The 17646-nt window shown below is 38.6% G+C and overlaps 1 protein-coding gene and 1 pseudogene across 1 annotated transcript in view; both read left to right on the top strand.

Annotated features, from left to right (window-relative positions):
- The window catches only part of USH2A (usherin), a 938899-nt gene that overhangs the window by 618545 nt on the left and 302708 nt on the right, over window positions 1-17646 (top strand). The window contains exons 40-42 of the mRNA XM_027564435.1: window positions 2954-3582; window positions 9676-10010; window positions 11643-11765. Of these exons, the coding sequence (XP_027420236.1) occupies window positions 2954-3582; window positions 9676-10010; window positions 11643-11765 (1087 nt within the window). The remainder of the gene's footprint in view (window positions 1-2953; window positions 3583-9675; window positions 10011-11642; window positions 11766-17646) is intronic.
- LOC113906397 lies at window positions 12448-13221 on the top strand (annotated as a pseudogene).

The following is a 17646-nucleotide window of genomic DNA, read 5'->3' as shown; positions in this document are numbered from 1 at the left end:
CCATAAAAGATAATTTCATTTGCCAAAATGAAACTACTTTCCATTATTAATGCTATAATGAAACAGCCTGAAATATGAATCAGTGATCTGAACAGAAAGGATGCTCCCGTTCCCCGCTCCAGGAGGGGAGTTCTCTAAACAATTACACCCATGGAAAGGGCTGTACGGTTGTATTTTCATCACTCGCCAGCTGAGCTGTGTGGCTGTCATACTTCCAGTCTCCCCTCCAGTGACAGCCGCATTGACAACATGTTATACTCCACATTGATTTTACAGTTAAGGAGCTGATTGTGATATATAGGGATTTTAAGAATTCAGCTGAGAGGCTGACTTTTGCCTTTTATCATTCCATTAAAATTTTATAACCATCTTTTTCATGTCATTTCATCCATGAATTCTTACTTTAGAAAGTGATAGCTACTGCTGTGAGCATAACTTTTCTCATGTTCAGAGCTTTTTATTGTATTAGCAAACTACCCCAATTATAGTTATTACTCATGTTTTACATAATTGTGGTGACCCTTTCAACCATGCAGTGGCACGCCAGTTGATTTGTATATAGAATTAGATGATTCGGCTTATCATTTTAAAGCACTAAATTGAAAGCGTGCCAGGAGTCGGGTTTTAACACTTCCTTAGCCAAAGGAGCTAATTAAGCTGCTTTCAGCATCCTCTCCTGAGTCGCCTACTTTAAGGACCCTTCCTGCCACAAGAGCTGGGAGCCTACTCAGCTAGAGCGGGAAGCTAATAAAATGTATTCTGGCTTTTAAGGGGGAAAATATCATGCAATTGAAATTGAACATCTCTTCTTGCCCAAGATAAGAGATCATCTTTAAGGAAAGGCTGTGCTCTGTAGGGGCTTGAAGTACCAGTTCATCTCATTATCCTGGATGTTTCCCTGATAACACTATCATCGTAGTCAAGAGAAATAAAAGGTTTATCCCCATCATAACAGAGAACAAACTGCATCATTGTTACTTTTCCCTGAAGAAGCTCACAGTTTGATAATGCACATATGAATAATTATGCAAGACCCCTGTGAAAACCCTAATAGAAAAATATTCTGATTTTTAAGTGTATATTACTCTTTTTTGAACAGGGAAGGGTGAGTTAGGGTTAGACTTGAAAGGCTCGATTCTCCACCATTGATTTTATGGACCCCAATCTCAGAGGATTTCATTTTACAAAACAACATTGATATCTTACAAGACTTGCGCTTGCTTTTCTTTAGGAAAGAGCCAAATCTGGATGACAAGTATAAATAAGAAAGGATCTGTATTCCTATTTTGATATAATAATTGCTACCGCTGCTGTGTACCAGAGAGCAAAAGTAAGAAATGTCACAGTGGTTTGACGAAAGCTTCAGAATGAAAGCTAACAACAGACTAAAATGAAAACTGTGATCCATCTCAGGATCATTGTACTTTTAGGATTTTTCTCTTCAGATAGGATGCATTACCAAATTGTCAGAAATGGCTTGATTTCAGGGTTAGTGCAGTGTAACAGCTTTCCTCTCTAAAAGTAATTATGATTCTGCCATCAGTCCAGTTGGTGACAAATATGTGAATCATGTTGTGTAAAAATATGCTCCTATCTACCAGCTACGATTGTGGTCCTTGACTCCGCAAAGCTGTGGTTGCATTTAAAACTTAAACCTTGGTTATAACACTGAATCGTGCACACACACACACTCACATCATCAGTGCTGTTTTAAACAATTACTAAATCCAAGTCTATCTTTTTTAAAGATTTTTCCATAAAATCTAATGTTCACAGAAAAATCTCATAAATGTTCAAATTGCTGTGGGCAGAAAAGGGGGATATAGGATTTTTCTTGATCTGTTGTAGCAATTTATAGATTTCAGGCCGTGGTTTATAAGAATGCTAAATGTTCTGGAATTACAGCTGTTACTGATCAGTGATTGAGCCAGATTTGTGTTATTGCACCATGTTCTTGCTTGTACCTAGAGAGCAGTAAAGCCTCAATATAATAAAAAGCACCTGCATTTTAAATGAAATTTCAATTGAAAAACTTAACAGCCCTTCAAATTGCAGAATTTAACGCAGCCCAGTAAAGCTTAAATAACACTTTGCCTCCGCAGGCTGAGGGGTTTGCATTCAAGGTGACTTGAGTGTGTCGCATGGTGAAATTATTTACAATTAAGGAATTTCTCTGGAGGGCTGCAGGATATTTGCTGCTCCACAACACCTAGGCGGGCATATGGCGGGCCTTTTTCAGTATTCATGGAGCCTCCTGAACCTTTATGATAATTGAATCAGTTAGAGCGCTGAGTGGAGCAAGCATTAAACCTGTTAACCTAAAGGTCAGATCTGTGCATTGTTTATTTATCAGTAGGTGAAAGAGCTAAATCGGCAGCTTCTGTCACAGTCACAGTAAAAAATCACCTATAATATTAACAGGGAGTAGATAAATTGCAAAACATGGATTAGAATGATAAACAGACCCAGGGATAATATGGAATATATAATGAGCGATGCTGAAGGATTTTACTGGGCTATAAAATATGCAGGTTTGTTATGATAATGTTATTGATTATAATGAGTTACCAGAGTTCCAGAAAAATGGGGCGTAAGTTTGAACTTTGGTTACAGCTGCCCTCTGTGTCTTTCTCTCCTAAGGTCTTTATTTTAGAAGAGTCTTCCTGATGTTGGGGAATCCTTTAATCAAAAGAAATGATTTAATGAAGTTATCTTACAGGAGCAAATGGCAATTGAATTCAATAATGTTCAACAAGTACATCTTACACATTTAAGAGGAAAGCAGTCATGAGCCTTGTCTTTATGACACTTGGCCACTTACTCAATGGCCTTTACCACGTGCCCAGTTTCATATTCTAGAGTTAGTTAGTTCTAACTAACATATTCATGTTAGTTCTGTTCTGAGGTGTGGGAAGTTTCCAAGAGGTCTCACTACTTACTTTCTACTTTATAGAACCTGGACCTGTAGACCCTCCAATTATCCTGGACAAGAAGTCAAGAATGATGTTGGTCACCTGGCAGCATCCTTTAAAGTGCAATGGGCTCATTACCCATTATAACATTTACCAACATGGCCGCCTCAGCTTGGAAACTTCTGGAAATGTCACTAATGGCACAGTGACCCATTTACACCCACATACGGCCTATGCGTTTCAAGTAGAAGCTTGTACTTCAAAAGGGTGTTCCCTGTCAGCAGATTCCCAGACTGTTTGGACACTCCCAGATGCACCAGAAGGTATCCTGAGTCCAGAGTTGTTCTCTGATACCCCAACATCCGTGATCATATCTTGGCAACCCCCCACCCATCCCAACGGCTTGCTGGAGAACTCCACAATCCAGAGAAGAGTCCAAGGGAAGGAGGCAGTTACCACCCTGGTGACTCTCCCAGGAAGTCATCCCAGGAGGTTTATTGACAAGACTTCTTCTCTTAGCCCGTGGACAAAGTATGAGTATCGAGTGCTGATGAGCACTGCTGGTGGAGGGACAAACAGCAGTGATTGGGCAGAAGTGACCACTAGACCCTCGCGACCTGCTGGGGTGCAGCCCCCCGAGGTGGATGTGTTAGGACCCGATGCAGCCAAGGTAAGAAGCTAAGTGTCTTGTCTCCTCTGCAGACTAGGAATGTACCCTGCATTGACTCCGTGTCAAACAGAGCCATCTACTGACAAAATGCACACGTGTTGTTTTAGGCATTCACTGGAGAAACTGGGTTTTTGGCCTTTGGCCCAAACTCTCTCAAATTTGATGTCAGTTTTTCATTTCTCCCTGTATCCCCTTAATTATATTGTTGAGACGCTTCCATTTGCCTCACACACCTGAAATCCTTTGAATGCCACCCTGGGATGCTTAGCTTAACCACCACGTCAGATCTAAATAGATCAGAAAATGAGAAGAGGTGGGGAAATGCGGGGGAAGGGATTAGCGTATTAACAAAAGTTACAATTACCAATATTCTGATTTTTTTTTAATGATCAAAGAATCAAGAGGATGGGGGAAAGAAAGAAAAATAGCAGATTACGGGGCTATTTAGGAACTGTTCAATTATTCACTTCATTCTGCTGGGAATGAACTCTAGAGGCTAGGATAACTACCATTGTTTTGGCTTGCATACAAACTTCATTCAAGGGAAATTAGTGTAACCAAACAGGAGGGAGTTTTGTAGCTTAGAAGCCTCTTTTGTGTAAATACACACATGCTTCCGTGGATTCAGGCTTGTACTACTGCCAAAAGCATTGGTGCAGCAGCTTGCTCACCAGAGCACAAAACAAAGGACATTTGCATAACAGCAAAGTTCATCTGTTGAAATTATTACTTGAATCTCTGTTGTGTGTTCTCTCGTGCCTACGAAAAGCAAACACTGGGTGATGCTAAATAGTGTAAATCGTTGAAGAAATTTAATTGAACCTACATACTAAAATCTGTGTTTCAAAGTCTGCCTTCATTAGCTTCTGCATGAGATTGGTCAGCGCAACACAGCTTCTTGATAGAAATATCTCAAATGTATAGAATTCTGTTGATAAAACATCAAAAGGAAATCAATTTGAAGGACATGATGTATGGTGTTTACTATATGAATTGGGCAATCTTAAGAATTGTTCTTCATTCAAAGGAAAAGCAGAACAAACCAAAGGAAAACCCCAAACAAACCTAGAGTTATTAATCATTCCAGAAATGACTTTTCTTTTTAATCCTAAGGGAATTTTGCAAAACTTTGGTAGCAGTACCAATCAATATGGTGTGACATAAGCACAGTCCTTCACAAAGGCACAGCTAGGTAATGGACATTTTTTCTGGATTCTTTCTAACAAAGATTTAATAGCTAGGCAAATCTGAAAGATGACAAATATTTTCAGAAAAGTAATAGCTCAGTGCATAGTTCTGTGTGATTCAGCATTTATAAATGATGATCAAAAGTATTCAAAGTAAGTTGCCTGGCTTTTTCATTCATCCCTTTTTTTCCTTCCTCTTTTGATTTTGTAACCTCATCCAGAAAGTAAACAATGTGCATGGCTTGTCAACCTGCTAAAGTACAATTTAGTTTGGTTTGAGAGCAGAATCTCACAGACACTCACCAGGCCTGGAATCTAAAAGTCTCTAAGAAGGTGCTTAGAATATACAGACAACGTATTCTAGTGGTCATTTTTTTTTTAAATTCATACCTTTTACTAATCCTAACTTTATAACTAGAAAATCAAAAATTATCAATGAAGAGAGTCATCAGGATTATTTAGCTGAATCTAGTAGTATACTATATGTATTTAAATAATATTAAAACAACATATTTATGCTTCAGAATTATTTACTCACCTTCAGAAAGGTTCAGAAAGATCTTCAGATGGCCAGAATCAGTGTTCTAATGACACCACTTATCTGGTAAACAGAGGTAGTGTGACAGCGGTACAGTGATTTCTTTTTATAGAAGATAAGATTTGAAAATTAAAATTGCAGATGGATAAAATCTGAGGAACAGAAGCATGGTCTTTAATATGTTGGGTAAAAGGTTCATTCAATATTTATCATATGGAATCATTCCAAATATTAGGATGAGGAAAATTGTCGATAATATTATTGACAATAATAATAATAATTCAGTTCTACCAACATTTATTGAAAATCTATACATCTTAATGAGTGCCTCTTTTAGGCACTGAGGACACGGTAAAGACAAGACAAAATCTCTACCTTCATGGAGTGTACATTTTACACAAAACAATATAATTAAATAAAATGCTCAGAAATGAAAAAACTTGGGGGAGAAACAAGTCAGGTTAAGAGGAATAAAGACTACCAGTTGATCGGTTGAGAGATAATACAGGAACTGGACTGGCATTTCACTCTAGTTCTTAGCATTTTGCACCATCTGGTCTTTTCACCACCACTCCCCCTATAAGAACTTGCAGTCTGATAGGGAAAACAAGGAAACGTCACATACTTAGACCAACTGGAAAATAACCCAAAGTAACATCTTTGTAAGTGTAAAAAGATGAGCTATGACTTGGCATCAATATGAGCCTTAAGAAGAGAAAGTTGCATAAACAACAAGGTCCTACATAGGGAATTATATTCAGTATCCTATAATAATAATGGAAAAGAATATAAAAAAGAATATATATATATATATATATGAATAACTGAATCACTTTGCTATATAGCAGAAATTAGCACAACATTGCAAATCAACTATACTTCAATAAAATAAATTTTAAAAAAGAAAAAGGGGAAACTTGCACATCATATTATTAATATCTTATTTGATTATAAGGAAAACAACATATAATGTCAAAGAGGTTGTATTATCTGAAAAAGTGAAAGCCACACACTTTGATGTTGTATTTATTCATTTAAGAAAATGCATTTCATTGTATAAAGTTGGTAAAAATACCAAAACCTGTAAAAGAGAGTTTAATAAAGCTCTACTTTAGAATTATGCTATAGATCCAAAACTTTTAAATAAAATAAAATATTAGCACATTGAACAAGGATACTTATTCTTAGCCCAGTCTCAGCCCGTTATATCGATCTTCATAAAAACTCTTATTCATAAAGTTCTTTTTTTCTTTGTTTTTATTTGAAGGATAATTGCAATAGTGTTGGTTTCTGCCATAGATTGCCATGGATGAGCTGTAGGTATACATGTGTTTCCTTCCTCTTGAGCTTCCCTCCCACCTCCCATCCCAGCCCACCTCTCTAGGTTGTCACAGAGCCCTGACTTGAGCTCCCTGAGACTTATAGCAAATTCATATAATAGCATATATCGATTTTATATATGTTAGCTTTATGTAGTTTTAAAATGTGATTAGATGAAGTTAAAGAAATTAGAAGTAAATTACAATGTTTGTGTGTTACTTTTTTCAAGTCTGAAGCCAATCAACTAAACCACCTTCATAAATTTTTGTTTATGACCAGGATCATGCAGGTGCCTTAATTGTTTAGGGCCACACTTCAGAGATCTGAGTGAGTAGGTGAAAGTCAATAGTTCTTTAAACACCTACCCACCTGTCCTATCTTATTCAAATATATAGTAAATAAACAGAGAAATGGAAATCCAAGCAATTAAGAACCACACAAACGAAAGAAACTTTTGTGGTCAACAAAGCATCTCTGAAATAAACATTTTATTCTAGGCCATAAATGAAACTTTATTTTAAAAATTTCAGTGTAAGTCTTGTTTTAGAGAACATCTTTTGCTTATTAAGTCAGGAACATGGTCCTTAGTCTGACTTTTTTGGGCTGCAAGAATATTTTATAATCCTTCATATGAGCAATAGATAAATAAAAAGCCATGGGAAATTAAACTGAAAGTTTTAATCTCACATATTTGGCCATACTGTAATAAATGTAGTCTTAAGCATTGGAAAGAATAGAATCCAATATTTCACTAACTGGCTCCTTAAAAAGCTTGGTCACATTTATTTTTAGTAATAGCTCCAGGATGTTTTCTAGAGGATGATCAAATTAGATACCATTTCTGTTAGCCTACTCACTATAATGACAATGGCCTTCTCCACCTTGCTCTAAATTCCTTCTAAAAATTTTCTGTGAAAGTAGACTCATGTCTTCCAACTCAGTACTGTCAAAAAGATATATATTCCTAAGCCTTTAACTTTTTAAGTGAGAAAAATAGCAAATTTTTGGATGCAAACATTTATAGTAGAGAACACAGACTGTCTTCAGAGTCATTACATCACATCTCTTAATCTCTGCAGGTTGATATCTTAATCAGATTTTTATTTTTTGAATGTTTTCTTAGCCTCAATAACCAAGTTCCAAATCAATTCACTCTCAGCTCAACTGCGAACACAGACTAATCCGAAGTTTGAATTCTTTCAAGGACTGCCAAGCCTTGACCTGAACTCTCAGAATATTCTAGTTCCAGAGGCAAGTGGCATTCCACATGTGAGTCAGGTAGAACTGAGCTGTGATAACCCTTCCATTTTTTATTTGCAAGTACCAGGAAGCCCTGTAAGTTTGACCTTGACTCACTTCTCAAGCCCACAAAGAACACTGTACCACCAAAATAAATAGAACCCTATGTCTGCTTTATAAACTTTGCTTAATTTAGGCCTCTTTGATCTCGCCTCCATCCAGGCAAATTCTCTATGCTCATAAGGAACACATCTAACACTTGTCTTCACCAGCACATTTTGGAACTCTTTTCTCCTAGAAGTTTTTAAAATCAGCAATGACTTCAAGCCATGTAGTAAAATTTCAGTAGATGTCAAGTCCTTGTTAATTATAAATTAGGACTGTAATCATCAAGCAGCTGCCCAAATGACATGTTGTTTAGTCACTCAGTCATGTCCAACTGTTGGTGACCCGTGGACTGTAGCCCACCAGGCTTCCCTGTCTTTCAGTACCTCCCAGAGCTTACTCAAGACTCAATCATGCCCACTGATATGGTGATTCCATCCAACCATCTCATTCTCTGTTGCCCCCTTCTTCTCCTGCTCTCAATCTATTTTGTCTCCAACAATTAGTAAGAGAACCCTACGAAAATCTCAGGTTAGATTGCTCCTGGAGGAAACTTTTTTCCTTTAAGACAGAAAATTTTAGTTCATCCTTCTCTGTTCTAATTTCTCTATTCTACACATTTTAGACTTTGAATTTGTATAGAACTATAAGTGCAGGTATCAATATATCACTTTGTGGAAAACTTGTTTAAATTATCAAAATAGCTGTATGCTAAGGAAAATATAATGCCATCAGCCATGACTGGAATTACTTGTTAAACTCCATCTCTGAGTATTTGGCATTAAATAACTGTACAATTTAGGCTCTGTTCTCATGACGCTTACAGCCTATTTGGGAGATGAAATATACACTCTAAAATTTAAAGAACACTGCAAGGCAAGAAAAAAAGAGATGAAGCAGAATGGCATATAAATAATGCATTTTTAGTGACCTATGTGCATTTTTCTAGGGTCTTTTCCCCCTATAAGAGTGTGAGTGGGTTAGCACAATCCCCTTACAATATTTAGTCAGAGAAGAAAAAGAATATTAAACATTATTAGAAAACATTGTTGTTTCTTTCTTCTGACGTTCACGTCTATGACTTAAACAGGATCATTTTTTGCTTGCTTTTTTAAAGCTCTCCACACGTCTCTTTGCAAAAAGGATATGTTGTTATTGCCTCACTTGCTACATTATGCACTAGAGAGATTCAGAAGCTCAATTTCACATTCTCAGAAAAAGCAAAGGATAATTTCTGCACTCCCATCACCACCATCCAAAAAAAGAATAGTGACAGATTTAGAATACACACTTACAATGCAAAACAAGGAATTCTGATATTTCGTCTAATTGAGTTATAAAGAAGGACACTCTCAAATCCTGCTGCTGCTGCACTGATGCGTGTGGATGTGTGAATTCTCTCCATGTGTGTGCTCTGCCTCTTTCCGGACACCCGTGGTGGAGATGAATCACTGAGGTGTGTATTAGTCTGACAGTCTTAGAAAGTCTCCAGACTAACAGCCCAACCCAGGAAACAGCATCTCATTTAGCTCCTGGTGTACTGCTAATTGATCTGAAAACTCTTCATTACTGTCTAGTGTAAAGGGCTAAGTCAAAAGTGGGTATTTCTACAGTGACTTAGCTGAAAACGCCGGGTCCTGTGAACCTCCGCAGTTGCTCTGTTCCTATGTTGTCACATTGGTTCTAATTTTTCTTTTATTTCAGGTCACTTGGAAGCCCCCACTCATCCTGAATGGAGACATCCTTAACTACGAGATCCGCATGCCTGACCCTCACATCACGATCACCAATGTTACTTCTTCTGTGTTAAGTCATGTCGTTACTCATCTGATTCCTTTCACTAATTACTCCGTCACCATTGTGGCTTGCTCAGGGGGTAACGGGTATCTAGGGGGGTGCACAGAGAGCTTCCCTACCCACGTGACCACCCCTCCCGCCCTGCCTCAGGATCTTGGCCCATTGTCCGTGGTTCCACTAAGTGAATCATATGTTGGGATTTCCTGGCAGCCACCATCCAGGCCAAACGGACCTGATTTGAGGTAAGAGACAACAATGACGCTTTTGGATTTTGTTGTAATCTTTCTTTGGGAAGGAAGGAAGGAGGCTCTTCCTCACATATGAATATAGAACTAATTTCTTATTGGATATTCACATTTGTGACTTTTTTTTATTGCCCTAGAGTAGATTTACAATGTTTTGTTAATTTATGCTGACTGCAAAGTGATTAAGTTATACATATATGTGCATTCTTTTTTATATGATTTTCCATTGTGGTTTATCACAGGATATTGAATATAGTTTCCTTAGCTATACAATAGGCCTTGGTTGTTTATCCAATTTATGTATAATAGTTTGCATCTGCTAACCTCAGGTTCCCAGTCCTTTCCTCCCCTACACACTCTGTGTCAGCCTTACTCATGTAACTTTCATACAGTTTCATCTTATGTATCTTGATGCATGAAACGATGAAAAGTTTATCATGGTAAAAATATCATGACATTGTAGGAACTAAAAATGGTTGAAGGGGCTTCCCAGGTGGCTCAGTGATAAAGAATCTGCCTGCCAGTGCAGGAGACAGGGGTTCAACCCCTGGGTCAGGAACATGCCCTAGAGAAGGAAATGACAACCCACTCCAATATTCTCGCCCGGAGAGTCCCATGGAAAGAGGATCCTGGTGGGCTATGGTCCATGGGATCATGAAAGAGTGAAGACATGACTTAGTGACTAAACAACAACAACAAAAAACCTTGAAACAACAATCAGTATTCTCTAATGATTCTCTACACAATCCGTCTCTTCATTTTCAGAGTATATTCTTACTATATGATAAGCAAGTTTGATGCATGTTCTAAATGACACATTTGCACAAATATACCTCAAAATTCCAAAGCATTAGCCAATAATTCTTTGGTATGTTATTACTGTCTGGAAACTTGTAAAGCATATGGTCAGGAATATAGATGAAAGAAAAGAACTGTGATTCTAAAATGGCTCTGTAACAACTCGACATTTAGCCAAGACTATGAAGTCAATATGGAGAAGGCAATGGCACCCCACTCCAGTACTCTTGCCTGAAAAATCCCATGGACGGAGGAGCCTGGTGCGCTGCAGTCCATGGGGTCGCTAAGAGTCGGACACAACTGAGCGACTTCACTTTCACTTTTCACTTTCATGCATTGGAGAAGGAAATGGCAACCCACTCCAGTGTTCTTGCCTGGAGAATCCCAGGGACAGGGGAGCCTGGTGGGCTGTCGTTTATGGGGTCGCACAGAGTCGGACACGACTGATTCAACTTAGCAGCATGAAGTCAATAATATTCTCATTGTTTATAAAATATTGGTGGTAGATGTCTTAGAAAGCCACTAACTTTATAAGTTTTTGTGCTTCTAGTTTGAAACTGACAATAAAGTTTTGGTAAATCTGACATAGAAGAAACCTAAATGTCGTCATTTTACTGATAATAGTAAAATGTAAATGGAGCTAATTGTTCCACTTAGCTACAGAGATGATACTTGTGCCAGAAAAAAAAGATTATCAGAAAAAAAGAATATTAAGATGTTTTCTTTATGTTTACACATACACACCACCTGCTCGTACCATGAGACAACCTGAATTTTGGTAATAATATTAGGTGAGATAATCCTGATGTTTCTGCTTGTCTTTTGCTTCAGATATGAGCTTCTGAGATGTAAAATCCAGCAACCACTTGCATCAAATCCCCCAGAAGATTTAAATATGTGGCACAATATTTATTCAGGAACTCAGCGGTTTTATGAAGATAAGGGTCTTAGCAGGTGAGATTACAAAAACTATAAAAACAAATGCTGGCATTTAGTTTGGGGCATGTTGAATAGTTTAGAGAATGTAAGTGTCTTCATTGTGTGAGCAAGTTATCAGTTATGCAATAAAACATGTTGGTTATTATCGGTGGCATTAATCATCGAACTACAACAGTCAGCGTGTTTAATATTTGCCACCTTAACTGCACTCTTAAAATAAGCTTTTTGAAACTGAGTTTGTAGGTGTTTGAGTCTTACCCTCTTGCCTTTGTCACAGCTCTAATCGACACTGTAAGAGAAAAATCTGGAAATATTGAACATGTACAGAACTGGGGAAAGTTTGGGGCACTTGTAAAATGCTTGCTTATCTAGGAAGTAATTTGTTGTAACTCATTGAATCAATTCACAAAAATTATTTAATTCACAGGCTTGGGACTTGAAAGAATTCAATCTAGAGTTTGAAGAAACCAAAAAATGAGCATATAGGTAAAGAGCACCCCAAGAAAGAGAAAGGAGGGCCATGTTAGTATTCATCCTGTGCTAGAGAACTAGGCTTGCTGGCCTTGGGGGAGTCAGTAAACTTCTCTGGGCTTCAATTTTGTTGTCTATAAAATGAGGAGATTGGATGGGGTTAAGTGAAGTCTAAATCTTCATGAATCAAGAAATGTAATGCAATTTTGGAGGGTCAGAAGTCACCATGCTGAGGGCGGTGTGGAGGGTGCTGAATTCGATTTGAACCCAGGCAGTGACACAGCCCCCAGTCCTTGAGCTTCCGGGTGGAGGGTGGGCCAAGCTTCTCTCCATCCAGTGGGACCTCAAGTCCTGGAGGTCTTATCCTCTGGACCCCCTGTAGATATGCCACCCAGAAACCACCCAGCAAAGCCAAGAAGATGACCCGCCCCTTTCCATGCTGCTGAAGGACTACCAGAACATCCCTGGAACTGCGAAGGTTGACGATGTCGTGAAAAGACTCCTATCTTTGGAAATGGCCAACAAGAAGGAGATGCTAAAAATCAAGAAAGAGCAGTTGATGAACAAGGTTGTGGAAAACCTGAAGGACACCAGCTCCTTGGAGGCTCGAATTGTTGCCTTGGTTGTCAAGATCTGCAGTTATGAAGAACACAGGCAGAAATATTGAAAGGACAAAGCCCACAAGCACTATCTGCTGATGAGCATTGACAAGAGGCAAAAGATGCTCAGAAACCTCCGTGAGACCAACTATCCTGTCTTTGAGAAGACATGCAAGGAGTTGGGGATTGAGGACACCTTTCCCCCTCCATACCACTGAAAAGTCCACCACCACTAGGTGACCAAGAAGGCTCTGTGCATTTGAGTTTTCCAAGAGGTTCAAAAGCTGAAGAAGCAAAAAAGGGCCTTAAAAGCTGCAGCTGCAGCAGCCCCAAAACAAGGCCAGAGGAACCCAGAGAGTCCTTCTGAAGTCAGACCAGAGGCAATCAAAGAAACCCAATAAATGTTGTTAAGGTCAAAAAAAAAAAAAAAGGAAATGTAATGAAATTTCAAAGAATCACAAGTTATTATTTTATGAAAACTTTTCAGACTTATTTTTCAATAACTTTTCTATCAGGTTACTTTTCTAGACTCACCACTGACTAGCTCTGCTCTGAAGTCTGTTTACAATCTGGCCTTCCCCCCCTCCCTTCATCCCTCCCCTCCCTGGCTTCTATGCTTCAGCCAATTTGTAATGTGTTGGGCACCTTTAACAAGCGACACCCACCCCTAGACTTCTCCTCTGCCATTTCCCCTCTGTCTATCATCCTTCAAGTCTTGACCTAGAAGTCATCTAGGTCACCTCTTCCTGGTCTGATTCAGCTGCTTCTTTAATGTATTTCAGTAGCACACCCCTTATATACCACTATTGTCTTTGCACTGATTTCACTGCTTATCTGGACACCCCATTATATTGTCAGGTCCACCCTGAGAAAGGCCTTGCCTTTAAGACCTCTGTATTGCAATCCTCACCACAGTGCCTGGCACATAGTGGGGGTTCCAGTCAATGCTAAGTGAAAGAATGTGTTTAGTAATATGTAAAGGATTGATTAGTCACTTCCCCGTGCCTTGGGATTCCTGGTGGCTCAAATGGTAAATAATCTGCCTGCAATGCAGGAAACTTGGGTTCAATTCCTGGTCAGGAAGATCCCCTGGAGAAGGAAATGGCAACCCACTCCAGTGCTTAGCCTGGAGAATTCTGTGGACAGAGGAGCCTGGCCTACTACAGTCCATGGAATCACAAGGAGTTGGACACAACTGAGTGACTGATTTTCATTTTCACTTTCAAAGCATTGATGAGTCATTTCCCTGTGCCTTAGGAAGATTAACTATGGTGTTCTTATCTTTGGGGAATGGGTAAAACTAAGGAAAAGTCTCCTATTCATCTGAAAGTGTCATGGTGGGAGAACAGATATTGTGAGATACTTGAAGGGAGGAATACATAAATCTATTGAAAGTATAAAGTGAACAAAATGAACCAGATAAAATTGCCATTTTTCAAGGCAAAAATGATCAAAAATGGTATGTTATGAGCATATGCTTTTTGTTCAACCTAAATTATCATGGTCACTATTCTCCACTATATTTGATTCACTATTTACTTAATCCAGAATTGCTATAAAATGATGACTTCAGCTGAGGAAATTCATTTTATTCAGTAATTTCGTTTACTTTTACCATATGCTGAGGGACACTGTGATAAGAAACAGAAGATGAGTAGCATAACCTTTTCCCTCAAAGAGTTCACAGTCTAGTGGAAAAAACCGCTCACACACATATACTAATTGCTATAATATCATCACAATTAACTACAGTTTCACCATCACTCCCTAGGGAAATCATATGGAAAGTAGTTTTCCATGATCTGTGAACTCTAAGTTTCTGAAATACAGTAATTTCCAAAATAAAGAGGACTTGACTATTTAACATTACTGAATGGATTTTTAGCCATGAGACATTTGGCAGAAAAACACAATAAGTCTCAGAAAGTTAATTTTGTTTCTTAATAGAAGCCATGAAAACTTATGAAAGAATTAGGACCAAAGCCAAAATTTCATTATTGAATTTTTAGTGATGCTTGTAAGGATTTTTAATGAGACATCCAAATCAAAGACTTTAGGAAAGAAATTAAGTTAAATCCCCACAAATTATACTGAAACATAAGTTGACATAAACATATTGATAACAGCTGCTTCTAGAAAAGAAGTATACCCGCATCTCCTGCATTGCAGGCAGATTCTTTATCGTCTGAGCCTCTGGGAAGCCCACCCTAGAACAAAATGTGCTGAGGTGATATTTTGACTAACCTCATAATACTAAACATCAAATATTTTTCCTTTGTATCTCCATGTGCAGAGTAAAATATTGCACTGATTATTCAGATAATTTAGTTTCTTATGAATATAGTAGGTAAGGGGTAATTTGTCCTGAGTTACACAACTAGTTGCCTAATTGCTGAATTTTGCTCTGCTGCTGCTGCTGCTGCTGCTGCTAAGTCGCTTCAGTCGTGTTCGACCCTGTGCGACCCCAAAGACGGCAGCCCTCCAGGCTCCGCCGTCCCTAGAATTCTCCAGGCAAGAACACTGCAGTGGGTTGCCATTTCCTTCTCCAATGCATCAAAGTGAGAAGTGAAAGTGAAGTCGCTCAGTCATGTCTGACTCTTAGCGACCCCATGGACTGCAGCCCACCAGGCTCCTCCATCCATGGGATTTTCCAGGCAAGAGTACTGGAGTGGGGTGCCATTGCCTTCTCTGGAATTTTGCTCTATATAGACACAAATGTGGGGGAACTGTAAGTTTATACTACTTGTCATTTTCTAACTTTTCTTCCTTAATGTACAAAGTGGCCAAGTTATGGTTGTTAGGGGCACCATAACTTTGGATTTCCTGACATTTTCATCACTTGGAAAATCTGGAAAACGTGCTGTTGTCATCTAATGCTTCTTCAGTGAGTCAAGTTGGGTTTAACACACAAGGGCAGCCACCACCTTAATTTTAAACATCAGTCCACCCTTAGGATTTTCAGAGCCTCACTGTGCCTTGTCTCCTGAGTGATCTGATAAAACTTCTACAAACTTAGTGATGGCATGCCCTCCTCCTTGTTCTGGATCTGACAAGGGAAGAACAAGCTATAAGAAATAATAGCTCTATTTCCAGTTTTTTAAGGAATCTCCACACTGTTCTCCATAGTGGCTGTACTGGTTTGCATTCCCACCAACACAGTAAGAGGGTTCCCTTTTCTCCACACCCTCTCCAGCATTTATTGCTTGTAGACTTATGGATTGCAGCCATTCTGACTGGCGTGAAATGGTACCTCATAGTGGTTTTGATTTGCATTTCTCTGATAATGAGTGATGTTGAGCATCTTTTCATGTGTGTGTGTTAGCCATCTGTATGTCTTCTTTGGAGAAATGTCTATTTAGTTCTTTGGCCCATTTTTTGATTGGGTCATTTATTTTTCTGGAGTTGAGCTGTAGGAGTTGCTTGTATATTTTTGAGATTAGTTGTTTGTCAGTTGCTTCATTTGCTGTTATTTTCTCCCATTCTGAAGGCTGTCTTTTCACCTTGCTAATACTTTCCTTTGTTGTGCAGAAGCTTGGCTGGTGCACTGGGAGACTCAGAGGGATGGTATGGGGAGCGGGGAGGGAGGTGGGAGGAGGGTTCAGGATGGGGAACACATGAATACCTATGGCAGATTCATTTTGATATTTGGCAAAAACAATACAACATTGTAAAGTTTAAAAATAAAATTAAATTAAAAAAATAAAGTGAAAAGAAAAAAAAAACTGAAGGTAATGATAGTAATACTTAGTAATTAGTAAAACTACATTAATGTGTGCTAATCTAAATAAATATAAAGAAAATAAAAAAAGAAATAATAGCTTCTATTTTAAGGAAAATGTTGACTTGTAGATTATAATAATTTAGGCTCCAAATCCACTGCAGATTGTGACTGCAGCCATGAAATTAAAAGACGCTTACTCCTTGGAAGAAAAATTATGACCAACCTAGATAGCATATTCAAAAGCAGAGACATTACTTTGCCAACAAAGGTTCGTCTAGTCAAGGCTATGGTTTTTCCAGTGGTCATGTATAGATGTGAGAGTTGGACTGTGAAGAAAGCTGAGCACCGAGGAATTGATGCTTTTGAACTGTGGTGTTGGAGAAGACTCTTGAGAGTCCCTTGGACTGCAAGGAGATCCAACCAGTCCATTCTGAAGGAGATCAGCCCTGGGATTTCTTTGGAGGGAAGGATGCTGAAGCTGAAACTCCAGTACTTTGGCCACCTCATGCAAAGAGTTGACTCATTGGAAAAGACTCTGATGCTGGGAGGGATTGGGGGCAGGAGGAGAAGGGGATGACAGAGGATGAGATGGCTGGATGGCATCACTGACTCCATGGACGTGAGTCTGAGTGAACTCCGGAAGTTGGTGATGGATGGGGAGGCCTGGCATGCTGCGATTCATGGGGTCACAAAGAGTCGGACACGACTGAGTGACTGAACTGAACTGAGCCACCATATAACAATTTAGCCACCATTGAGTTTATGAATGGAGGAATGTTCTAACTCCTATTACTTTCAGTTGTTTATAAATTCCTACAAGTATTTCTTTATCAATGGCAGTCTGGAAAAAGACCTTCATATAAGCATTCAAAAAATTTTTTTTACAAAATTCTATTTACAAAGAATGACTAAACTTGACTGTTTTCAAGTTTAAATGCTTAAGCTAAATATAGTGGAAAATCTAAATTTAAATATTAATGACATAGATTCTAATTTTTTGCTCTACAAAATGAAATGTTTCAAGCCATTAAAGAGGACATAGTTTCTAGAGAATGATAGTCAAAAGAATATGACATTCATTCCCCGTCTTTGTAATGAGATTCAG

Source organism: Bos indicus x Bos taurus, chromosome 16 (assembly GCF_003369695.1).
Source record: "Bos indicus x Bos taurus breed Angus x Brahman F1 hybrid chromosome 16, Bos_hybrid_MaternalHap_v2.0, whole genome shotgun sequence".
In the NCBI taxonomy this organism is placed as follows: Eukaryota; Metazoa; Chordata; class Mammalia; order Artiodactyla; family Bovidae; genus Bos; species Bos indicus x Bos taurus.
This window is presented reverse-complemented; position numbering and strand designations above follow the sequence as displayed.